The sequence below is a fragment of the Cydia strobilella genome, chromosome 2 (assembly GCF_947568885.1).
Source record: "Cydia strobilella chromosome 2, ilCydStro3.1, whole genome shotgun sequence".
NCBI classification, from domain to species: Eukaryota; Metazoa; Arthropoda; class Insecta; order Lepidoptera; family Tortricidae; genus Cydia; species Cydia strobilella.
Window position 1 is genome coordinate 21058016 of NC_086042.1, and position 26103 is coordinate 21084118.

At 39.6% G+C, this 26103-nt stretch overlaps 2 protein-coding genes across 4 annotated transcripts in view; both read right to left on the reverse strand.

The window, feature by feature from the left end:
• Positions 1 to 86: 86 nt before the first annotated feature.
• Positions 87 to 5621, reverse strand: LOC134749904 (protein FAM246C-like). The gene is made up of 3 exons (XM_063684911.1): positions 5555 to 5621; positions 5257 to 5385; positions 87 to 353 (listed from the first exon to the last, which is right to left on the reverse strand). Exons 1-3 carry the CDS (start codon positions 5619 to 5621, stop codon positions 151 to 153), a joined length of 399 nt encoding a protein of 132 aa, XP_063540981.1. The 3' UTR covers positions 87 to 150.
• A 315-nt stretch (positions 5622 to 5936) lies between these two features.
• Positions 5937 to 26103, reverse strand: part of LOC134753828 (dorsal-ventral patterning tolloid-like protein 1) — a 166211-nt gene continuing 146044 nt past the window's right edge. For all 3 annotated transcript variants that reach the window (XM_063689778.1, XM_063689772.1, XM_063689786.1), the window contains 13 exons: positions 20485 to 20659; positions 18021 to 18047; positions 16807 to 17018; positions 16190 to 16397; positions 14644 to 14852; positions 12930 to 13065; positions 12753 to 12851; positions 11797 to 12014; positions 11299 to 11527; positions 10616 to 10814; positions 9038 to 9242; positions 8519 to 8648; positions 5937 to 7926 (listed from right to left, as the gene is read on the reverse strand). In XM_063689778.1, coding sequence (XP_063545848.1) covers positions 7719 to 7926; positions 8519 to 8648; positions 9038 to 9242; positions 10616 to 10814; positions 11299 to 11527; positions 11797 to 12014; positions 12753 to 12851; positions 12930 to 13065; positions 14644 to 14852; positions 16190 to 16397; positions 16807 to 17018; positions 18021 to 18047; positions 20485 to 20659 — 2255 coding nt within the window. In that variant the 3' untranslated portion in view covers positions 5937 to 7718. The remainder of the gene's footprint in view (positions 7927 to 8518; positions 8649 to 9037; positions 9243 to 10615; positions 10815 to 11298; positions 11528 to 11796; positions 12015 to 12752; positions 12852 to 12929; positions 13066 to 14643; positions 14853 to 16189; positions 16398 to 16806; positions 17019 to 18020; positions 18048 to 20484; positions 20660 to 26103) is intronic.

Here is a 26103-nt window from a genome sequence, read left to right on the forward strand (position 1 = left end):
CGTGTGGGTTAACAAATTAAAGCAGGTCTATGAAATTAGTTGTATGTATTTATAAAGAAAAGGTGATCTCCAAATAAAACTAGGAATATTTTAAAATCGTGTATTCATCTATCGGTGCGTAAGTGTTCGGCGTCTCGCGCCGGCGCTTCGTCATACCGTGTCGCGAGGCGCAGCTAGGCGCGCGGCGCAGGCTTGCGGCGCCCTTGGACGCGGCGGCGGGCGCGGCGGCGGCGGCGGGCGGCGTGGGCGGCGCCGCCGGCACCACGCCGCCGCGCCGGCTGCGGCCACCGCTCCGCCCGCTAACAGAGCCCACCACCACGCGTAGCCCTCCGCCGGCGCATCGTCGCCGCCGCCTAGCGATAGCCGTCCAAACTATATTGCCACACACCCTACGATCACTGCTGCACCAAATCAAATGCTCTCATGAGTGACATCGACTCTACGTCTCGTGTTATTGTAAGCTACCTACAAGATACGGTGTAAGGTATTACAGACGGAAAAAGCAAAGGTCACTTTTTTTACCCAGCTCGAATAATAGGAGAGGCAAATCACTTCGTGCGAATAAATGGTAGAGTTGCCAATGTAGAATGCCTTCGTCCAGTACCTACGACCTTGATGCCAATTCTAATTTACATTTTGACATCAAAATGATGTCTAAATGGTGTAGGGTAATTCCGGGGTAGTTGGCCATTTTTTTTTGGAACGCGATAAATAAATAAGTTTACATGTTATTAAAGAAATCTTTATTTCTTCATAAACTTTGATCAAATGAGTTTCGAAAATGAAACAAGCAAAACATTATTTATATTGCGATCAGCTTGAAAAAATGTTTCAAAGAATATTTACAATTGGCCATCTCTCACGAGGTGTCCTGGAGTGATGATCATACCATTGTAGGAGAGACGGCCATAACATAACTCTTAATTCAAGTATACGTTTTTTTTTTTCTTTTTTTTTTCGCATGTCCCTTTTCTTTATCACGTTTAGGCCACATAATAACAGCAAACAGCGCACTCAATGCAATCATGGAGGAGAAGAGGCTCGTTATATTTTTTCCCATACCCGCAATATAGTTATCTTTCTAAATGAACTCCATTTTCTTTTTTTATTCGCTATCATGAATAGCGGGACATCGTCACTGGTATCTGATAACCTTTGGAATACCTAATCCGTGATATTACATCTTCATCACTGTGTGCCTTCACGGCCATATCGTCATAATACCCCAACTTAAACTGGCTACCTCTCCTTTTCGTCCGGGAGAGAAGACCACGCCTAAAATCAAAACAAGTCGAGAATTGAGCTCCATTCTTATTCAGATTAGAACAAAGCTACAACCGTATAATTAGCACCAAAAGCAAATAACACCATTGAAATAAGACACTAGCATCACTATCATGTAAAATATGAACCCTCTAAAAATTGTTTTCACTAGTCAAAACAATCAACAATGATTGTAGGTACTTTTACAATTTTTTCCCCCAAAATTCTGGCCACATCCTTGCTCCCAAGCATGACGTGAAGCATACTAAACAAGAACTAGCGCGACATCTAGCCATCAGAACCATGAAATATTTCGATGGGCAATCTCGCCCTTATGGTCATCTACCCCGGAATCACCTTAATTTTGTTATCTTTTGTCCGTGCGTCTCGCTCCCGCCAATTCATGTTCAGACAAATACCTACGAGCGAAATGCACGCGCAACTGATAGTCACTGATAACAGTGATAAGTAATGACATCATTTAAATATCATTTTGATATCAAAGTTTAGGTTAAAGATACGATTATGGTGAGCCTGAGAACTATGCAGGCTATGTATGGCGGAGTGCATATCTACCTCTTACACTTACTCTACATAATGTACCTAATAATGCGACATACCGGGACGCTGGACACTGTCTTTACTGAATAGATGCAATCTGTTAAAAAGTGCTGGCGAACGCCACTGCCTATCTAATCTTCCAATGAGACCAGACAGTGTATGGTTTGCACAAATTAAAGCATAAAAGGTTCGAACAGTTGACGTAAAGTATGTAAATGTCACTTTAGATAACATGATCCTTGAGAACAGTTCATTGGTTTTACAGTATTCGGTCGTGAGAATTACTAATATCCGTTTAGTTTGATGAGCTTGTAACTATTTTCATCGCGTTCAATATTGATAAATGACGTCAATTCAATATTGAGTCGACTTAAAACATAAATAGGTACGTTACTATTATTTTGCCGTCATTTACAGAAAAGGGAATCGTCAATTTAAGTAAGATCACGTCGTGTACTTTTTTTGTTGTAGCCAGAATAAAAGACGAATTTTTCTTTTCTGAAATGTCAAATCACGGAAGTTTCGGATACACAAACGAAACAACAAAATAAGCTTACACGAGCGATAAAACCAAAGATTGCAATCTTTTTTGGAAGCTTTACGACATTTCAGGATGGTTAGTTGGTAAAAAAATGGTTTGAATAAACTTAAATAGGTACTTACTAGAAATACTGAAATCTTGTAAGGCTTCAGATTAGAGGTTGGTTTATATATTAATTTTTAGATTGTTTTTAGCGTGATTTTAAATAGCTTATTACAACATGCAATATAAATATTTTATCTATAAGCACATTTTGAAATTGGAGAAGCGATGGTACCGCAGGTAAATGCCATAGCAGGGAGCGCGGCACAAAGCGACACACCACGTTAGTTGCTAACTACCAGTACATAATCACTATATAAACAACTTTAGTGAACTAATTTGATATGAATAAAATTAAAACCAGTCACGTATCGACGCGGATGCAAGGGACAAAACCAAACCATAAAACAAAAGATATCAACGAACGACGAACCGATACACATGCACTTCGTTTCGGCAGAATTTAGATAGGTACTACATACCTACCGGTCAATTCGAACAACGTGATAATTACTAGATACGAGATCTAATAGATACGTTATAGTTTAGTTCTCAACTAGTTATCTTTTTGCAGTTCGATTCGAGAAACCAATTATCATTTCACACTACAATTATTGTGACGTTTTGGGATATCCATTGGATGTCTAATTAATATCTTAAGCAAATCTTAAAGAGATCGTCCAAGAGGACATTCGGAATCGCGGAAATGTCAAATTTGACATGAATTTCTTAAATATCTCGTTATCGTTTCTGTTTCCTATCTAGTTGATATCTAGATCATTGTTCAAATTGGCCCGTTATTTCGGTTGACTCGTAGAAAAATTATTGTACACAATTAGCTTGCCAAATCTCGTTACTTAGGTCACCAAGTTACTGAGTGGCTTAAACATTGCACTCGATTGAAAAGCTCTGCATTATGTCACATTGTATAAAAAACTACTTTCAAACCGCTGTCCGTTTACTCCTCCTAATTATGAATATCGGTAGTTACTAAATAGGCATAGGTAAAGCAAATGTATTCCGAGGACTCGACTTTTTTACTGTCCTGATATTGCGATAACGCCTTACAAAAAGTTCTTAGTACTTACCTACCTACTTATATAAAGGATACTGGTAGCTAACAATAATAATATTTAGTATGTATGTTACGGGTAATGTTAGAAGGTTAATTGAACTCAAGTTTACCCTGGTATAACTAGTATTACCCGAGCCTTTTGGGTTTACTTTAGTCCGAAAATTTAAACAACATTAATCTGTATTCGGCGTTCTTCTTCTTGCTCGTGTAGAGGGATCAAACTTCTTCAACTAAATGTTTGTCTGCCAATGTTTTGCCACTTCGGCGTTTACCCGTACACATCTAGGTCTACCCAACACTGGCTGGGTATTAATGTTAGGTGTTGCATCATCACTTCTGACATTACCCTCCCAGTATTGGGTAGACTTAGACGTAGAGGGTAATGTCAGAAGTGATGATGCAACACCTAACATTATCCAGCCAGTGTTGGGTAGACCTAGATGTGTACGGGTATACGCCGAATACAGATTAATGTTGTTTAAATTTTCGGACATTACCCAAAAGGCTCGGGTAATGCTAGTTATACCAGGGTAAACTTGAGTTCAATCACAGACTACAATACATGTTTAATTAACCTTCTAACATTACCCGTAACATATACATAATACATAAAACCAAGAATCATTGATTCTATAAGCGCCACTTGCACCATCCTACTAACCCGGGGTTAACCGGTTAAACCGTTAATGGTGGGTGGGTTAGTGGGAGGTGCAAGTGGCCCTAAGATGTGTACAATTTAAGAAAAATGTGTCCCCGAGTTTGACAGCTGGAAAAGATGGTGATGTACGGAGTCATATGTTTCGCGGTAAATGAATTGTCAAACGTTAACAATTAACAATCAGAGTTACCTCATAATGTAAGAATCGGTACAGTGCCATCTACATTAGCTGTCAGATACGAAGCACCACTTTGTCTTAGACTTGCTTACACTTAACACATCTATCAATCAATGAATCTTTTATAAATCGCAAATTATAGGACTCATACAAATTAACAGAAAATACTGCTGATTTCGACATCACAAATGGAGTTATAGTACCTAAATAAATGTAAGTACCTATTGCACATTCAATATATATATATAATATAATAAGTTACAAATAAATTAAGAATATTATGGTATACTGACAATTCTTTATGCGTAACAATGATAGGACCCTAGGAACAGATAAAATGCATGAATGACAAATAAAATGTTGATAATGAATGTGTTACGTGTGTGTATACGGCACAGTAGGTACGTAACATTTTTATATGGACATCAGTTAGCGTATTAAGGTAACGCGGCACTGGACAAATTTTTAACACATTGAGTGCCGGGAATCCGCTCGGCGGGTTCTCTGTTCGTAGTCGCTTTAATTCTCTGCAAAGCACTACAAACGCTGCGGTCGGCTACGAGCGGAGCGTAGCGCTACGAAAACGTTGGCAGTGAATGTGTTAAACAGTGTACAGTAAGAAATAGAAAACGAAATTTAGGTATGTCTCAAATAATAACACCTTGAATTAAATAAACCTTGCTTGCACGGTGCATTTTACACGGGACTATATTAGTCAAAACCTGACTGTGCAAGCGCTTGTTTCAATACAGTGGAAATTTATTAAAATTTCGACCGTATTGAAACAATCGCTTACTTCTTATTTGAGTCCATTTTAAAAATGAACGTACACAACAAATCGAAGGGCACAAAAGCTCTCAAAGATGAAAAGCGGAGCTAGGATCGGCCGGGGCGTGCTTAGGGCGGGCGGGAAGGACGAGTGGTGTGTAGAGACTCACGTGTGCAGCGCCCGGTCAGTGCGGGGCGGCGAGCACAAGCGAGAGCGCGGCCACGAGCGCGCCGCGCGGCGCGGCCAGCCCGGCCAGCCCGGCCGCCGCCGCACCGCCTGCGCACACGCCGTGTCAGCGCTCAGCCCGGGGCCGCGCCGTGAAGAGCCCGCTCGGACGCATGCCCGGTGTCCGGTGTCCGGTGCCCGGTCTTACTCTAGGCTTCGCGGAAATAGCTTTGAAGGTGCTCTTTTTCGGTCGGGCATGCGTTCGAGTGAAGCGGCAGCAGATGCGACTCGTGACAGCGCACCCGCGTCAGAAGGCGCTCGGATGGAGCGACTCTGCCGACGAGTAGTGGCGCGGGCCCCGGGCCCCATAGTGCGATGACTCAATGCAAGCTTTGTCCCATTTGAATAAATAACGGTAGCGACTCCGAATAATTGTACTAAAACCTTTTGGCTCTAATGATCGACTCAAAAGTACAATGAAATAGAAATTTAGACATAGGACAGCGTCACGCGCGAGATCGGAACTCTCCTGAGTCATCACAGTATTCTAGAAAAAGATAACATAAAGAAAATTTAGGTTGGAATAATTATGAAATATATAACGTGTTCATGTTAACACATTTAGATGCGATTAATATATCATCCTATGAAAGGGAGCGTAGTTCGTAAATAAAAAATCCGTAATCTTGCAACATAGTCAATATATTCTGCTAGTCCATCAACAATATATATAATATCGGTATTTGTGAAACTTGGCCTAATGCCAAATACACCTACCCTACTCTACGCTACGCAACAGCGCGGCGGTCACATCACCCGGAGACAAAGATTGCATTGAACCACCGATACTGAGAAGATAAGTAGATACAGTGAACATAACATTATTCATGATTCTTTAAAAATAATTAATTATCAATACTACTACAGTGTTGAGATACAACATCTTATAATGATAGAGAAGAAAGCAAGAGTAAGCAGCAGCGAAGAGCGCTGGCGCGCGGCCCTGCTCACTCCACGTAAGATCCAACAAGCTACATTAATCGTTATGATACAAGTAAATAGATAGATAATTTTATAATTTCCCTAGAATGCGACGATAAATGCAACAGTGTAAATACAATTCATACATAAGTGGGAATGCAAAGTGCGGTGCCAATTCTTAGTTAACAATTAAGCTTTACTATTAACATTTTATAAAATCTGTTAAATTATTAAATGTTTATACGTACCTAGTGTATAACTAAATATAAACAATACTCTACAGTAGCGGCAAATAATCTATCATATTTTTTCAGATACATTTGCATATATTTTTTAATAATTTCTTTGAAAACGGCTCCAGCGATTTCGATGAAATTTACGAATTTATGAAAACGACAATTCGATTAAGCTAGGGTTCATTTTGAAATTTACCGCTACTGTAAATAACACTTTCTTATATAAGTAAATACTATCTAACGACTTATCCTAGAAACATTGTTTTAATAGGTATACTGTACTTAATTTCGTTTGTAACATACTTAAGTAGGTAGGTATATTATATAATATATATCATTTTGTGTCCATGTTTCTTGGATATGAAACTCAAACTTTGTACCGGTATTAATTACTCGTAATGTTCGGAAAAAATTAATGTCCTCATTTTCCGATGTTTGATTGTAAATGCCATCGAAAACTATTTTGTCCCAATAACATGTCATGTATATGTTATATAACTTTGACGAAGCTGGTTATACCATTAGGTGTACCAATAAAATATCTAAATGCTTAAGTACATAATCCTTAACATCATATTAAAATTTAATTGGTGTAGAGTTTGGCACAAATGTAGAAGTCCCCACCTGAAAGAAATCTATTCGACTTGTGCAGAGGCAGCGACCTGGAATGCTTCTTACAGTTGCGACTTATGGTTCTTTGATCCCAGTATAACTAGCAGTGACTAGTACCTAGTAGTAGGTCAAGTAGGTGGTAGGTGGCTGTGATTAGTCCCTACCCCTAGGTACTAATGAAACCGAATCCCTTTTTCCACATTAAAGTAGGTACCTACTTTAGACAACGTTTTAATGAAACGTACATGACGTGACTATTGAGGAATAATGGATTTTGGTTTGGAAAAATTTTTAACATTTATATTTTAATATTACTACAAATAGTGTAAAAAGAAAACGCTGCAAAATACTCCAGATTCTCATTAAGTGAAATCAATAAAATTATCACTTGAAACATTAAAAACCCATAAGTTATGAATTATTCAACAAAGTTGAAAAAGTATGTGGGCGCTTATAGATTGGTCGAATTTCACCTTAACGCAGAATCGGTGAGGCCTCTGGGCGCTCTTTGGACGCTCGCGGGCCGTGTAGGTGTAGTGTGTGTGTGTGTGTGTGTGTGTGTGTGTGTGTGTGTGTGTGTGTGTGTGTGTGTGTGTGTGTGTGTGTGTGTGTGTGTGGTGTGTGTAAGCGTGGGATACTAACAGTGCGGAGCGCGATGGGCGGTTGCGGTGGCGCAGTGCTGCAGGCCGGAGCAGGCGGCGGCGGGCGGCAGGCAGGCGCCCGCGCACTCGGCGGCCCACGTGCCCGGCCCCGACCGAGGGCACGCGCCCGTCTCCGGCACCGTCACCTCCGTCCACACGGCGCGCCAGCCCGCCGCGCCCACGGACTTGTCTGCCACTATGAACCTGCACGAGACGCAACGTTCACCACACCAACCGGGGGTGCATTTTACAAGCGTTGCTTTACAAGCGTTTTTTTTTAAGTAATGCATTACATTTTCAACAGTTTTGCAAATGTTTGCAGTTTGAAAATGTTTGGATTACTTTTGAACTGATATTGTTAGGACCGACCCTATTTAGCGAGCTTACTAGTTTAGGCACCCTCTATCAAAATACGAATGCGAATTACGGAAGGCTGTACAAGATACAAGTCTATAAGTATACGTATTATGTAAAAAATGTTGTAGTTTTTTTATCAAAAATCATGTAATCAAATTTGGCAGTAACTCATAGGTACTGTAGGTACCTACGTAAAAATCGGACAAGTGCGAGTCAGACTCGCCCACCGAGGGTTCCGTACTTTTTAGTATTTGTTGTTATAGCGGGAACAGAAATACATCATTTGTGAAAATTACAATTGTCTAGCTATCACGGTTCATGAGATACAGCCTGGTGACAGACAGACGGACAGCGGAGTCTTAGTAATAGTTTTTTCCCCGTTTTTACCCTTTGCGTACGGAACCCTAAAAAGGGTTATATGCCAAAGCTGGATACTCACGAGAGGCGGATGGAGTTAGACGAGGAGAGGTACTGCCAGCGGTCGCCGGGCGCCTTCTCCCCGCACAGCTCGAGCGGCGGCCCCGGCGACTCGTACCACAGCCGCAGCACCGCCGCCGGGCAGCCGCGCTCTGTCATCAACCAAGGAATAAATCACTACAATTATACCTACACTAGTTTGTATATTGACATTTGCCTTCTTTTAGCGCTACACTAACATAAAATCGCCAGTGTGCGAGCATTTAATATAGTTTTTTTTTCACCCTATTTACCTATAGGTACGGGCGCTTGTAACTCTAGTGGAGCTACACGCGTGTTACACCCTTTAAGCTTACGAAGATTCACTGTGCTCACAAGATAAAGGACAAATAAAGGCCTCGCATAGCCAACACAGTGCTTTCTTGGGAGCACTCATCGATAAAAATGCAATGCAGAATAAAAAAATGGTTAGTACAAAAACAATTCAGAATTAAAGATTTATGGAACTAGTGCCTAGAGTGTGCGGAGTGTCAGAACTTACCGGTAAGATGTCCCTCCACAGCGAAATGGTCAAAATTGAGCAGCAACCGCTTGCCGGGGCGCGCGGTGACGAACCAGTTGCAGACACGCGACGCGGTGCCGCGTGCGGGCGGCTCGTACGGCAGTGGGAACCGCGGCGACGTGATCGCGCCCCACTCGGCGCCGGACACGTTGCCGCCGCAATCGCCAAATATTGATTTCGCCGGCTGAAACAGAATCCGAGTGCGTTCCTTGAAATATATTTAAACATATAACCTGTGAAATTTCAGTCATGTTTAAAAACGTAAGTTTTTTATTTAATTATAGACCGCGAGCCAGGCGCAAATTTCGTCAGTCATCGCGCCTCCCGGGCGAAAACTCGTATAGCGGTTAACGGCTATGTATGATGAACCCTCGTGAACGTCAGCTGCCGCTTCGTTGGTGGGTTGCGGAATGGCAGCCACCGAAACGCGTAACACTGTCTGTCCACCGCGATAGAACAGGCTGACGATTTGTTTTGATAACAATAGCATCTAAACTATCATCTAACAAAGTATCAAACGGGAGGCGATGACGCCGATGATTGAAATTTTTTTTTTACATGTTAATGTGACCAGCTGACGGTCTTTCGACCGCTAAGTTTTCTGGTAATTTAATGCTATAGGTAGTTTCATACACAATCTGTATATTTTAACAAATCTGTTTGTACAGCCACACGCTAGGGCTGAGTACCTGGACAATGATGAAGCCTTAAAATGGATGAAGTGGTACTCTTGCGCTGCGTGTGCTTGCACAGACCGCATAAGATAAGTTGGGCAGCGATAGCAAGGGATCCTAATGGCCTAAGTCCCTACTTCCCTAGCCCTAACTTATCCTAAGACAAGGATGTCTGTTACCGTGAGACCTAAGGTAACAGACGGATTCCTATTGGGAAGGAATCGGGTGAGTAGATGGATACTTGCTGCCGATCACTCAGACTCAAGTGACCGATTAAGGCTGAAGGTGTCTTATGCCACAGCAAGGGAAGAAATAAGAAATGTGGGGGAAGGAATCCTCTACTCTCAGAGAGTCGCCCTGAGCTAGCAGAGGTTTTGGGTGGAGGTAGTGAAACACCAACGGACAATTGGTATCTGATTTATTTACAATGTTCCTATCTATTTATAGAATCTTCGTCTACAGCACACATACGTAAATTATTTTAGTGTACTGTCTGTGTAAATTGCAAGTAGTGCTGGCTTATGCCCTAGTTGCATTAGACGCGAGTCAGCACGAGTCAGTACGATACGGTTACGAAATCTGTTGTTTAAACACTGTTATTTCCGACGTAACAGAAGTCAATTTGTTTGTCATCATCATCATCATCATATTAAATAGACTCAATTATGCGGCTGTTTCGATCGAAAATCTTGTTCTGCTAAAAACTGTTAAGGAAAAAAACAGTAGCTTTAGGAATTTAGATCTACTGACAGACTCAGCTCAATTATTGGTTATGGCAGGTAAGAGAACTCAACGACCTGCATGGAACAACCCTATGGACGAGATGAAAGACTGAGCAAAATTTCTGTAACCATAAAGATGAGGAGGAGGTTAGCGCCCTTACCTCAAAAACATATCTCGCTTTAAACCCGGAAGCGACGTTCTCCGCGTCGGTATGTAGCGCCAGCCGCAGGCCGAGCGCGCCGCGCGGCGAGCGCAGCGGGCCCGGCGTGGCCACGCCGCACCAGCGGCCGAGCGACACGCGCGAGCCCTCACGCCCCGTCCACCACGCCTCCACCCAGTCCTCCGTGCATGTTGCGCCGCTGTTCAACATAATACACTTTAATACGAGACACTCTTGTTTTAATGCTATCTACACCTACGCCGCAGCATTTGGCCACATCGCATATTACTTTGGGAGGTACAATAATTTGGTATAGCAATTATTATTAAATCCGGTGGGTTAAGATTGGGTCTTGTCATTTCTACAGCATAGATTCTACGTTTGACATCGATGCTGCTGAAATGACGGCCAGTGAATTAGCTTTCGAGGTTTTGATTTTTTCGAAGTTAACATAATTATAGTAACGGGCCATCATGCAACATTTAAAAAAAGAAAATTTGGAGTATTTTTGATATTTTACGTTAAAAGTTGAATTTCCTATTCGGTTTTTATGTTTTCGACGTGTTTAGATAATGAAACATACTAATTCGGGTAAAGAGCTGATAGGTGGAAAGGTAGCGCAGACTCAGGCACGAGGGTTTATATCATTCCTCCTAACTTATGCTAAAAACATGAGCACACACCCGTATAGACCAGCCGTGGCATTCCAGGCGTCGGCCCTCATCTTGAAGTGATCGAAGACGACGGTGACCTGCTCGTTGGGCGTGGCGTCGAGAGTGTAGGTGCAGTTCATGCGCGAGGGGTAGTTAGAGGGGTAGCGCGGGGAGTTGAACTCGCCGCGCTTGCGAGCCTCAGAGCGATACGTGAAAGCGCACTCGCCGGTAGGTGCCGCCGTGCCCGGTACGCGGTACTCTGTAACATGGTGGCTGGTTAAATAATTCATCGCCCGTGTCTACTAACACTACGACGTACATACCTAATGCAAAATGTTCGAGATATATTTTAATACAAAGTGGGAACCTAATGACCGCTTGAACACATCGAGTATGCGGGTGATGCGGATGACGTGCTACGCTTGTAGCCATTAAACGTTTCATTCCTGATTTTCAGCGAAAAGCACCTAGCAACAGTCAATATGTTAAACTCGACAGCCCTAAAAATAATGTGCTACGTTTACAAACCAGTCTCAAATGTGTATTTGGCCTTGAAGCCCCTGCCCTGCAGCTCGCCCGAGCTGAAGACGAGCACGAGGCGCGGGCCGTCGGACGTGAGCAGCGGCGGGTAGGGCGGCGGGCCCGGCGAGCTCTCGCCGCACAGCTCCGCATCGTGCTTGTCGTACGAGTCCGTGGCCTCTTGCCCGCGCAAGTACACCTTCAGGTACCCGTCCGAGCACGCGCTACTGTACACACGAACATCGAAACATCAGCGAGCGTTCCAATCAGCATACACTTCCTGTTACGCCGTAAACTTATGATGTATTTACAATGCAGGCTGTGTTAATTTCAGGATCACAACAGTATAAGTTTTTATACAAAACTATCCTCTTGCCGTAGCATTCGGCGTTAAGGTAACTGCCTACTATTATTGCCTAAGATGTGTAGTGTGAACTCAAAAAGTGATGCTGGAAAAATATTGTTCTAAATTGGAAAGAGGCTTAAATGAAGAAAGTAATATAAACATTTTAATGTTGATTCTGTGTTTCTGAGGATATTTAAATAATTAAAAATTTTGATAGTTATATCAAAGAGGATATAATAGGATAGAGCGGTACTGTCATAGTAAATTTTGTGCCCATCTATCGACAAACGATTAAAACTAAAAATTAAAATATCAAAAAATGCATTTATATGTGGACAAATGATTTTTTTTATTTGCAGTATTTGCATTAATTATTTTTATATTATCTTGACCCATGTTTTTTCACTGTTATGCGTTAAAATGGTTAAATAACAAACGAAACCGTCAACGCCATCTATACGAGAGTAGGCCAAAGGTAGTGGCGCCATCTGATCGAGAATCAAATTTTCTTGATTTTCGAGGCACGTTTTTTCTTTAGACTGTATCCATCTATTACGGAGTTATATAGATATAATCTTTGGTTATATCTTAGGTTAATAATGTATGAACTAAAACGTACTCTGGTTTAGGCTTGTCCGATTTTGGTATAGAAAAGTTTTGAAACTCCAGTCGCACCCTTTCCAAATTTTGTGAATCTTGCATACCATATATAAAATATCTGCAAAGAAAATATTTCCATTTTTCATATGTTAAATTCATACAAATTTGTCTCAATTTACTACATTGTTTTACTTACCTACAAACAACTTTTTGTATATAGGGGAATGGATAATTTGGATGGTACACGAATCCAGAAGACTCCTTCTTACTGAGGATCTTCTGGTCGCACTCGGAGCCCCTAATGTGCTCAGCGTCGTGTTTACTTATAAAATCTGTGAACAATAGTTATTTGTGTTACAAGGAGGCAAAGTTGTTGTTTAACCTGATGCCCGAGCAAGCGAAAGATTCCAAAGATTCCGAAAAATGGAATCTTGAGCGTTGCGAGGGTTTCAAAGCACAAGGGCTAAACAAACATTGCCACCGAGTGAAACATAAAAGTTTTCACCACACCAAACCAAGGACAATACTAACTGTAAAATATCAAACAAAATCAAAGCAAATCAATTCAAAATGAATGTTATTAAATATTTATCATTCAAAATCATCATTTAAAAGTCAATTCTACCAACAAACAAGAAAACAACTCAAAGTTTGCATTTGATTACTTTGCCTCACATGTGAATAAAGCTGGTGTGGTGAAAATACATATAATCATCATTAATAACCTACCTGCTCACGTAACGTCAAAAATGACTTTCTTCAACCGCTAAAATTGCTTTTTATAAAGATTTTGCAATAAAGATAAATATCATTTATTTGCATTACCAGGTACAAGGTGTTAATAATACTTATAGTGGTAGGTTTACATTCTTAACCTCATTTGGTATGCAAAAGGGTAATTAAAAACCGGCCAAGTGCGAGTCGGACTCGCCCACCGCGGGTTCCTTACTTTTTAGTATTTGTTGTTATAGCGGCAACACACGGCACAGATGAATGCTGTGAAAATTTCAACTGTCTAGCTATCACGGTTCATGAGGTACAGCCTGGTGACAGACAGACAGACAGACATACGGACAGACGGACAGAGGAGTTAGTAATAGGGTCCCGTTTTTACCCGTTGGGTACGGAACCCTAAAAACTAATATTTTACAAATAGATGAAACATTAAAGAAATTATGGTTCTTATTATCTACATGTATGGTATTACTAAAAAAATTATCCCGTCTCACAAATTCACTCACACTATAAAAGTTTTTGTCGTTAAGCCATTCATGTAAATTTCTTTTTAAATAAAATAATATTCATTGTGCGGAATTCGACTGGTATTCTGTTATATATTTTTACACTAATAACTAGACAGTAACATATGCGCCAAATCGTAACTACTTCAATCTTTAAATAACTTGTGTAATGTGTAAGTAATCGAATTATCCAACGAGCGAATAAAGTGAAGCAAAGCTCTTACATTCAAATTGGACACATCTTTCAGCAAGGGGTACATCCGTGCATTTCAAAGGTATTTTAGTTTTTCATCGAGAAATTCGAGACTAACTACTGAGTAGGTAGTTTGTAGGTACCGAAGACTTTTATTTAGAGTTGACAGAATAAGTTGTTACAGGCAGATACCGAAGCAAAGGCTTGAATTGATTTTATGGTCAATCAAACGCTACTTGATGAACTGATGAGAGAGATGAGATGAGCTACGCCGTAGCACGTGGTTGTGTTTTTGAGCTATGTAGCGAAAATCGTTAGACGTTGGTCGTACAGTTATACGGTGAGAAGCTAAGGCGGTTATTACACTTATATGGTGTGTGAACGTGAAATGCTCTACGTATATGTCCCGCTCGCACACCGGAGTGACCACGCGGATCTCTAATGTAAAGACCAAGTAAAATAATAAAAATACTAACCTAACTTAACAAAACTCTCAGAGAACTCGAAGATTCCCTTGAAGCCGCGGTTCTGCGTGTTGGCGGAGCGCGGCAGCGAGTAGAAGGTGACCAGAAGGCGCTCGTCGCTGGAGTAGAGCACAAGGTTGCGCTGCTGGCCGCAGTACGTACCGACCACCGCCGACGTGTTGTCCGGCCCGTCGTACACCCTCACCCAGTCGAATGGGCAACTGCAGTGAATTTGATAAATATAGGTACCTGAAGTAGTAAAGACTGGAACAGCAGTAAATACTAGTGTTTGGTTGAATGGCAGAAATAAGTATGTCTAAAGGAAGAATACATTCCAAATCACTGTTGTAGATGACGTTAAAATCATAATAAATAGCGAGGTCTTAGACCCACATACATATTTTATATAGCGCTAGTTGTGGCAACCTAACTATTTTTTAAACACTTCTAAAACATAAATTAGTGACTCCCCCTGTCTTCCTGTTTTATATGTATAAGTACGTACGTCTTATATTCTGTAATGTGTGCTTTATCTGAATAAACTTTCTTTCTTTCTTTCTTTCTTTCTTTCTTTCTTTCTTTCTTTCTTTCTTTCTTTCTTTCTTTCTTTCTTTCTTTCTTTCTTTCTTTCTTTCTTTCTTTCTTTCTTTCTTTCTTTCTTTCTTTCTTTCTTTCTTTCTTTCTTTCTTTCTTTCTTTCTTTCTTTCTTTCTTGTATATTCGGGTGTGGCTATTTTATTAGTGTAGTTTAATAATGTAGGAAACAAGGCAAGTCAGGGCAAACGCATTTTAATTGGAGTAGCATTCGTCTGTTCAATCTGATATTGATTTCACATGACTTACGATGCATCTCGCTCGTACTCGTACTTATTATATACCTACTACTATTGGCGCGAGCTCTTGCTGAAATCAATGTCACGTCAAATCATTATTTATCATTATCATTCCGCTGCATCAATTAGTTTTATAGCTTTAATTTTAGTTTAGTTTAGAATAGTTAAATTTAGAAATGGCATGGCACTAATTATAATCATTATTATTTTAATGTAATGGGTTGATACCTGAATAAATAACATTTTATTTTATTAATTTATTATTATTATACACATTTTTAAAGTTTGAATGCCGCTCCAGATCATCATCGATTGTCAATTTAACAAATTGGGTTACCAATCCATTATCATAATTTGAAAGTCACTATTTGCGTAGGTATGTAGAGGACACGCTATTGATAGCGATATCACCACTCGACATTCTAAACTACCATAACGTTGTATTTTCGCAACTCGAAACTATAACGCAATACAAGGTGTAACAAAAATAGTGGGCATATTCGGTATCGTGTTCTGATTAGGAAAAAGTAGAAGAAAAAAAATTATGACTCGAAAAATTTTGGCCTTTGTATTGCGGGTTTGGATGGTTGGCCGACTTGGACGACCTGACCCATACAAAAAAATTTATTTCGCATAAACATTTTTTTTGAAAAAGCTCATTAGATTTTAAGATATCAGAAAAGCGTCGGATACTCATTGAGTTCTAAGTGAGGACGTAATACTCACTGAGGCCCGCCGAAGAACAGGTCGAAGTCACGAAACTCGAGCCGGATGCGCTGCCCCGGCTGCCCAATGAAATGGTAGTTGCAGGTGAGCTCCTTGGGGTACACGCCGGGGTACGTGGGGGACAGCAGCAGCCCCGTCTTGCGCTTGCTCGCGTCGATGATGAACGAGCACATGGTGTTCGGAACCGGTGTGCCGATCTCGAACTCCGCTGGAGAAGACAAAAGTGCATTTTCTGCTAAGCCGTCCAAATGACATAGTTTTGCCAAAATACAGGAAAGGTATCATATGCAATTATTTACTTCTCTTTAAGCCTTAAAGCGCTTAAAACGACATTATCATTATACCTATACATTTCTAGCACAGAAGGTTCAAGATCAGCCGCTATCGAAACCATTTTAACATTTTTAACGCATTCTCTGTCAGCGTGAGCTACGCACTACGCTTCGTAGTCGATAACGTGCTTTTCCTGCTTTATAGCGAAAAGCTCCTACGATCGGAGAACAGTGTATATAATTTGTTTAAATTTGAACTTTAACAGATGTCAATAGAGTTCAATGTTATAACTGAAATAAATGGCTACGTATGAACTCTAGGATTAAGACAGAAGTCGTACTCACAGGCGTTGATGAACTGGTAGGAGCCAGTGAAGAGCGAGGGCGGCGTGTAGGGCTTGTCGGTGTAGAAGGAGAGCGCCACGGCACGGTGCAGCGACACGCGGCGGCGCGGCGGGATGGGCCCGCAGTAGCGCCCGCCGAACGCAGAGTTCACCAGCTCGCCCGCCTCCAGTGACGCCATCTCCGAGTATATGTCCATGTACTCGTGCATGCATCTGCGTTTAATAAACGGCTTCTTTATATTTCTTTATGGGAAATACACAACTACAAACAAACGATCGCTATTTTTCCAAAAGTTTAGTATTCTTTGATTTTTTAGATTTTTTTGCGAAGAACATAAAGCCAGGAAATTAGAAAGGGGACTAATGATATGGCCTTGATATGGCGCACCGCGCGAAACATGGAATAAATAAATGGCCATTGCGCGGGTTTTTACCTTTTATCTCAATCACTCTGAAAATATACATATATGCAGGTAGGTACCTCTGTTTATTACTGAGTTACAATTTTGTATATCAGATCCCTCGGCAATATCATTCGTTAGCTATTTTATAGTAAAATTGTACTGCTATGGTATGCAGGGTACCGATATAAAACTGAAAATAAATGAAAATTAGACATCTTTTCGTGATATTTTCGTGGCATTTACCCTTGATTAAAATGTGTAAAAATTCTATATAAAAACTAAAATTTTGCGTTTTAACTATTACTGTTACCTATATCGACCCTTGACTTAAAGACTGATCGGTCTCTACCAGAGGCCTCGAATCCGATCCACATATTTTAGGAATAGTGTTAAATAAACGAGTATCTCAGCCAGGGTCGCGCCGTTTGACCCAGTTCCCATCCGAGACGGAAAACATGTTTGCGTCGTCTTTATTTACGCTAAGGGTTACCTACGGCATATTAATAACTCTGAAATCTTTCCTCGATCAGGAATGGTGAAATATTCATACCGCCGATGTTACCCGGGTCGAATAAAAGAATATTGATAAAGGAAGTGCGCTTACTTCGTATTGATGTGGATATGTTACGTTACACTATCATTTATACTTATGTGTTTATATCATCAAGTCATTGTTATCAGGGAAAGTTTGTAGTCAATAAAATCAGAGTACTTTAGAGCTTCTAATAGTGCCCTACATAAACAAGAATTTTATATGGTGCATGGGTCTAAAATATCTAAATTTAGGTGAATATGAATGTAAGGTACTCACGCTGGTAGCTCCCCCACCGCGGCGCCACTGAAAACATATAATAAAAAAAATAGTACTTAGGTATTTGTGGTATAAATTGTAATATATATAAATATAATATGTGTAATGTATTCCTATACAGTGACATGTTGCGAAGTTATAAACGGCTATTATTAAGTCCTAGCTAAGTAAGTACCTAATGTTTACCATATAATACTTATACAGGTGAGGTTGGTACAAACATTTGCATTTATAGTCTTCACTGAGACACATATGGTAATAAACATAACTGCATCAGTCAGTGGGTACCAGTATTGCACAAAATGCTAAAATGTTTTACTACGGCTGCCGAGCCAGGAATTTTAGATAGCAAGTTTTGAGAGAGCTTATGATATTTTGCTAAAAACATCACTGGCATATCAATCAATCAATCAAAACTTTTATTGGTAAAATAGAAGTATTTTATATGTCAACACATTATTATTATCTTATACATAGAACATTACTTACACATTTCACAGGAATAATTATATTAGGTACATTATTATTTTTGGTCAAATTATTTTTATATGAATTATTTACTGATTTATATTACATTCAATTATAATTATACATTTTTAATTAATTCGGTTTCAAAAAAAAAAATATATATATGTCGGAGCGAGACTCCAGAAAGACACATTGCAGCGTTAAATTTCAGTTTTAGACGCCTGTATACAATCGATTAGCAAAGTGTTGCTATGTATTACTTAGTTGATAATGTAATTTATCGAGTTATGTAGAGAGTAACGCCATCTATTGGCATTCTTGTTGAAATAAGATTAGGTACAGGCTTCGGAACGACAAGTGGTTTAGCTTGCGTGAAGTTAGGTACGAGTTGGCAGTTTTGTTGGTAACTGGTCAAGCAAGTTGGCCTACATTCATTTTGGTGGGAGCGATTAGGCTCCGCCGCTCCGCGGCATTCATTCGAAGATTCTCGATCGGACCGTGCTAGATATCGGACGTTAACCAACCTCGTGCCTAAACTCACCGCGTTCCTGAAGGCTTATACCTGAAGGATTATTCGAAAGCTTATAGATTCCAACATTATTTAATCATTTAGCTAAGTGTTTTATCCCGAGTGTTAATTTGATTTCTTATGAGTCATTAGAGGTTTACTATTGTAAAAATTAGATAATAAGTGTTGTTTTGAAAAGATGTGTCCCGCCGAGTTTGTTGCCGGTCCCATATAGGGTTAAATCTTCTCGGGTCAAGAGGTGTACGGTTGGAACCGGAATAGCTTTGTTTGACGTTCATAATCGTATTGTAATATGCCTACCTACTTGAATAAAGAATTGAACGTTTCGTGATTCTTTTATTTTAAATTAAATCGATTTCCGTTGCTAGTGTGACGAGTTATTTTATCATTTAGTACGAAAGTATAGTAGGCACTAGGTTGATGAGTCCGTAGTATTATTTCATACACTGGTAGCAGTGGTAGTATACTGTTTAGCTGTGTAGGCATACATCGATGTACTACGCCCACTACCGCCACCGCTATAGGCCACCACACGCCCCCATATCCTCGACATATATTTAAAGTATTACTTATTTATATTACATGTAGTCAATATTACTGATTTATATTACATTTACTTATATTTATTTGCAGAATATCGACGTAAAACTAAATGAATAATTGAAACTGCATTTCGTTGAAGCTTTACATTTCTGAGATAATTAAAATGTCTGTACTGTACTGTACCTAAAGCCTAATCCTATTAAGAGCCCATCAACGTGCTCTCTAATTATTTAAATTTAACGACAAATATCTAAAAAAGGGGGCCGCTACGTACTGTAATTTGTATTTAAGTACCTTTTGAATACATTATATTAGTTTTTACGTTGCAGGATTCGTCAATCTATGCGACCAAAGTAAAACGGCCGTTTTTGTTTTGAGTTCATGGATCGACGAATCCAGCAACATAAAAACTAGTTTGATGTATTCAAAAGGTACTTAAATACAAAATACATACGTAGCGGCCCCCTTTTTTAAATATCTATTGTTAAATTTAAATAATCACAATTATTAACTAGTGGCGCTATTGAGCACGTTGATGGGCTCTTAGATACTGAAATGACAGTGCGATTGCAGAGTCTGCTATCCAATCATTCTGGTTTTAATGTGCTTAATTTACATAAATATATGTAAAATAAAGAACTTAATTTAGTATAAAACGTCTAATATAAAAAAGACGAGTCATCTGCACTGCAGATACCTGGCTCATCCGCTATACAAAGTTCTATGCAAGGAGGACAGCACTGCTGCTGTCACAGCAGCACTTCAATAACAATATAAATAAATATATATTATTTTTCTAACACGAAGGGTTGATTTCAATATAATTTTGGGGGATTTGGCGTGTTTAGGTTATACATTATATGGAGATGGCACATGTCACCTTACCCTTCTTGTTTGAAAAATATTATAGGAAGGTATACACACTCAGGGGGTTTGCCGCGCAGGTCGAAGGTGCGGAACTCGATGAGCGCGCGCTGGCCCGGCGCCGCGAGGAAGGTGTACAGGCACTGGCGGCTGTGGTTGTTGGGGTTGATGAGCTCGGGCGCGTTGAACGTGCCATTGATCAAGCCGTCGCGGCTCACGAACGTCTGGTCGCACTCTGCAACACCGAAATATACTTTTCATTTCTCTTGTTTGGAAAGTTCACTTCACATAGCCGGGTTGACAATTATTTTTCACATCACATCACCTATTCAGGTCAGGGCTTTTTCGTCCCTGCTATGAGGGATCAGAGGCACTTTTTACTCTGCTAGGAGGGATCAAAGTGTTACTATTCTATTGTAGGACAGTATTTTTTTACTATCTTGCGTACTATTTTTTAGCTAGAATAATATTTTGAAAAATAATAATTTCCTCATAGGTTAGGTTATGTGAAAAGCAGTGTGTCAAATGGTAGCAAAATTATTATTCCAAATTGGGCCTTAAAACTCGAATCCCCCAAGTCACTACGCTCAGGATTCTATTTCAGAATCATTTGCTACGCTCAGGATTTAATGTACGCCCTCGCCGTATATATGTCATTTTGCTCCCTTGTGACACAATCTATTATTTTCACCCTTCTTATTATGTGGTTCAAGCTTCGGCAGGAACCTAAATATCCGTTTTTTACCCTTCGGGGGAAAAACTGTTCTCTTTTCTGTTTAAGTCGCAGTCGAGTTAAATGTTGCTACGTGTACAAATGTATAGACAAAAATGCGTATAAAATTAATGCTATTATAGAATGCGTATACGGGTGTTTCCTGTAACAGGAGCATTAAATTAAACTGGAGGCTGTACGACTCAAACTGACCAACATTTGTAACATTTGTAACAGTACAGGAAACACCGGGTATACGCATTCTTAACCCTTGTATCCCATTCTACTCTCGAACTATAGGCGTTCGTTGAAAAAAAATCACATCTCGAGTGCTTTCAACCCTGCGGTCACTTTTTACCCTTGGCTAAACACTAAACAACAATTTATGTCAACTTATCGCTTAGGCCAAATATATTTAAAAAGTTTAGGGCTCGGTGACACATACTTTAGGAATTTCGTACGTCGTAAAATGTTGCCAAAAAAAGGTTCTTCGTCAAGAAAGTTATGATTATGAACCACCGTTTCTATTTATCAAAAGTGGAACGGAGCCCACTTCAGACTCTCGTCCCCGCCTCGGGCGCGCTATTAAAAGTTCCATTAAATAACACTCCTTAATGAGGTTTTTAAACGCCTAACACGGGAAAAAAGTAAGCGAGACACCAGCCGCGAGTGCCGCGTCTTCCAACGTCGAGGTTTCATTAAAAGTTTTCATCATGCCACCAGGAAAACAATTTAAGTAATGTGAATATTTTTAATGTCTGTTGAGAACGATCATAAGAGTTGCACTAGTTTTAAGCTGCCTGGGTCATGTGACGTTAAACTTTAGTAGTTAAGTAGGTACCTATACGTACAAGTCCTGTACAAGTGGTATTCAAAATTAAGTACAGGCAGGGTATAGATAAGTGACGATGTCATTAATGATATTGTCATTCCTATGTTTCATTCAAGTTTTCATATCATTTAATTTCATTCTAATTAAATAATATTTTATAAAATGAACCCTTAAGTGGGTGAAATGGAGGGGGGGGGGGGGGGGGTTGAAAGTTTGTATGTAAGAAAAATAAAAACGACAAATTTGCACTAAAAAGGGCAAAAATGCATGAAACAACCATTAAAACAAATTCAGTGTTTTTAAACATTTTAAATCTTTGACTTTGGCCATAGTTCCATTATATGAAAATCGTCACCGCCACGCGCTATGAAATTATTTTTTGGAAATGATGTATTCCAGAATGAAGAATAAATGGACAACATTGTCCAATTTTTTATTTAGTGTAAATCGCCACACTGTGATTGTAACAGACAAAATTGTCACAAAAAATTACATAACATTTTAATTTTTTGCACAAACATATTTTGTGTTATCAAATGGTTTTTAAACGGCAACATGCTCGTAACAATTGTAACGAGGATGTCGACAAGTCGACAATGTGAATAATTATATTTCAAACGTGAAATTATAGTTCAGTTTAGTTCTTATGTAATCCACGAACTTTTAATAGTTGTATGACTGAATCTCCAATTCATTTCCCGAATCGCGCCGACTGTTGAGTGTAAACATGTTTCCATTTGGACGTAATATTTTTATTGTTTGCGCCGATATTAACACATCTTATGAAACTGTTTGTATTTTGGGAGAAACGGTGAAAATCCACAATTTGTGCACACTGACGCCATCTTTTGACTGATAATCGGCATCCCCTCCCTAGACAAAGACATCCGCCGCCGTCGGCTTAATCAATGAGGATATAATAAGATAGAGCGGTACTGTCATAGTAAATTTTGTAACCACTTTAAATTCACTGCCATCTATCGACATACTTTAAAACTAAAAAAGAAGATTTATAAAAATACGTTAAAATGTATTTAAATATGGATAAATGTTTTTTTCATTTGCATTAATTATTTTATATGATTTTGACCCATGTTCTTTCACTGGTATGCGTTACAATTATAAATAACAAACGAAACAGTCAACGCCCTCTATACGAGAGAAGGCCAAAAGTCGCCTAGTGGCGCCATCTGATCAAGAGTCAAATTTTCGTGATTTTCGAGGCACGTTTTTTCCTTAGACTGTATCCATCTATTACGGAGTTACATCTATCTTTGGCTTAATTCAGGATCGCGCCGAGCTTACTCAGAGCTGTCAGAGCGGCCATTAAAACTTCTCTAAGCGCGCGCCTCGATTAGCAAGTTCCACGGGATTTACGGGTGACGGAAAATGTTCCCAGTGTACTAATAATAATCTGGCGAATATGTTATTACCCATTTTAAACTTCTATAAAAATTGATTCATCATTTTCTGGTCTTAATCAGCAGTTCCACTTCACCAAATGTTGATTTCCGACTTACTAGAGGAAATGCACGAATTACTAATATAAATACCCAAAACACTATATACGTGGGTCACTAGGAAAGATTTGCGATACTCCAAATTTATAAAGAGAACGGACCTGGTTTAATACCTTTTTTTAAAGATAATTTAATAGACATTCAACCATAGACAACCATTTATACAAGTATTTAAAAATAAAAATGTTATTTTTTAATTCAATTTCGCGCGCGTTTGCGTCAATCATGGATTTTAAGAGAGAGCATTTCCGTGCAATGATTTTGTATGATTATAAGTTTGGGTTAAATGAAAGTGAGTGCAGAGATCGATTAGTTTCAGCATTTGGAGACTATGCGCCATCCCGTGCACCAGTTTTCAGATGGTTTGCACAATTTAAACGAGGGATCTTCTTCATCTTCTCCTTGAAGTGGTCGCCCTGCGACTTCAGTAACGGAAGAAAACATCTTAACTGTAAAAAAAATTATTAAGGAAGACCCAAAAGTAACTTATAAACAAATAGAAGAGGTCCTTAAGATTTCATCGCCAGCCATTAATGACATTTTACACAACCGGCTTGGAGTCAGGAAACTGTGTTCACGGTGGGTGCCTCACGCACTGACTGCAGAACAAAAAAAGCTCGAGTGACGTGGTGCAAAGATATGCTTAAAAAATTTAACCAGGGGGAGGGACGCACCATTTTTAACATCATTACTGGAGACGAGAGTTGGATTTATCAATACGATCCACCAACTAAGCGGCAATCGACACTTTGGGTGTTTCCAGACGATGAACCTCCAACGAAGGTGAAACGTGGGCGAAGTGTCGGAAAAAAAATAGTGGCCACATTTTTTTCCGCAAGTGGTCATGTGGCTACAATTTCTTTAGATGAACAAAAAACTGTGAATGCTCAGTGGTATACTGAGGTGTGTTTGCCTACCGTTTTTAATAATTTGAGACAAAAACGTCCGAAATCTGGTTTGAGGGGGCTATTTTTGCATCATGACAATGCGTCGCCGCACAAGGCCATTGTCACCAAAGCTTTTTTGAAGAGTACAGAGATCGAAGAGTTGTGTCATCCTCCATATAGTCCCGATTTAGCTCCTTGTGTTTTCTTTCTTTTCCCGAAAATCAAACTTGGACTTCGTGATACGCGATTCAACAGCCCTGAGGATGCCCGGAATGCCTATTTACAAGCCGTAGAAGACCTTCCTAAAGAAGAGTACCGGGAATGCTACAAATCATGGTTTAGGTGGATGAACCGATGCATAGAAGCTAAAGGAGAATATTTTGAGAAACTGTAATATAAATAATTTGAATAACTTCAGTATTTTTTTGTATCTCAAAACTTTCGTAGTGGCCTAAGGTATCTCTAGCCTATACTCGTATTTGCGGGTTGCGTTTCCTCGATTTCTCCAGGGTTAAGTGAAGGCAGTGAGACCAGCTTTATAGTACAACATTTGAAACAGGTTTTCAAATCGATGCACCTGTCGTGGAGAAATCGGGAAACATACATTAAAAAAATACATAAAAAAACGATAACGAGGAGGTAATCATCCTCCTTTGTTTGATTCCTGTTAAAAAGCTAAAACAGACAAGATCACGATGAATTGTGAATTGCTCCTTTTTAAGGGTTTCGTACCCAAAGGGCAAAACGGGACCCTATTACTATGACTCCGCTGTCTGTCTGTCTGTCCGTCTGTCACCAGGCTGTATCTCATAAACCATGATAGCTAGACAGTTGAAATTTTCACAGAAAATGTATTTCTGTTTCCGCTTTAACAACAAATACTAAAAACAGAATAAAATAAATATTTAAGTGGGGCTCCCATACAACAAACGTGATTTTTTTGCCGTTTTTTGCGTAATGGTACGGAACCCTTAGTGCGCGAGTCCCACTCGCAGTGGGCCGGTTTTTTAAAAGTCAGTTTCGTAAAGTTTTCAACACTTATAAATTGATTCTTTAAACTTGCATATTACCAGGCCAATTCGAGTTGTAGTTATTCGATCTGTTTCTGATAAGATACTGATCTGTTAGTGTCAAAAGTGACATTTCTTCAACCAAAAACGTCATCATGTGTATTCAAAACTTATAATATGCTTCCCTTGAACATTTTGCTACATATTAACTATATATTTGCTTTACAAGGGGGCAAATTGTTGTTTAACGGCTCGTGCTAATATTGCTATTCGAACAAGCGAAAAATTCCAAAATATAACCACGAGCGTAGCGAGTGTTTCGAAAAGTCGAAACTTGAGTGTTGCGAGGGTTTCAAGGCCCGAGGGTTAACCCTTTACCTACGGGTGTCAACCAGAGTTGCCACTAAGGCAACACCGCTGCAGTACGGGTGTCAACTATAGTTGATCGAAGATATGTTCATGTTCAATATTTTTTTAAATCAAAACGAGACCTTGTGTCTTAGTAATAGCGGTCACATTATGCATTGGGATTAATATAGGTGCAAAGAAAAAAATAACATAATATTTCGGTAGATGGCTCTGACACAAATATATTTTTAAAATTACCGCTTTTTTGCTGTCAACTGGGGTTGACACCCGTACTGCAGAAGCGTAAATAATTAAACTCAATATGGCGGTCCTAGTGTTGTTTTATATTACATCGACTTGTTGTAGAAGT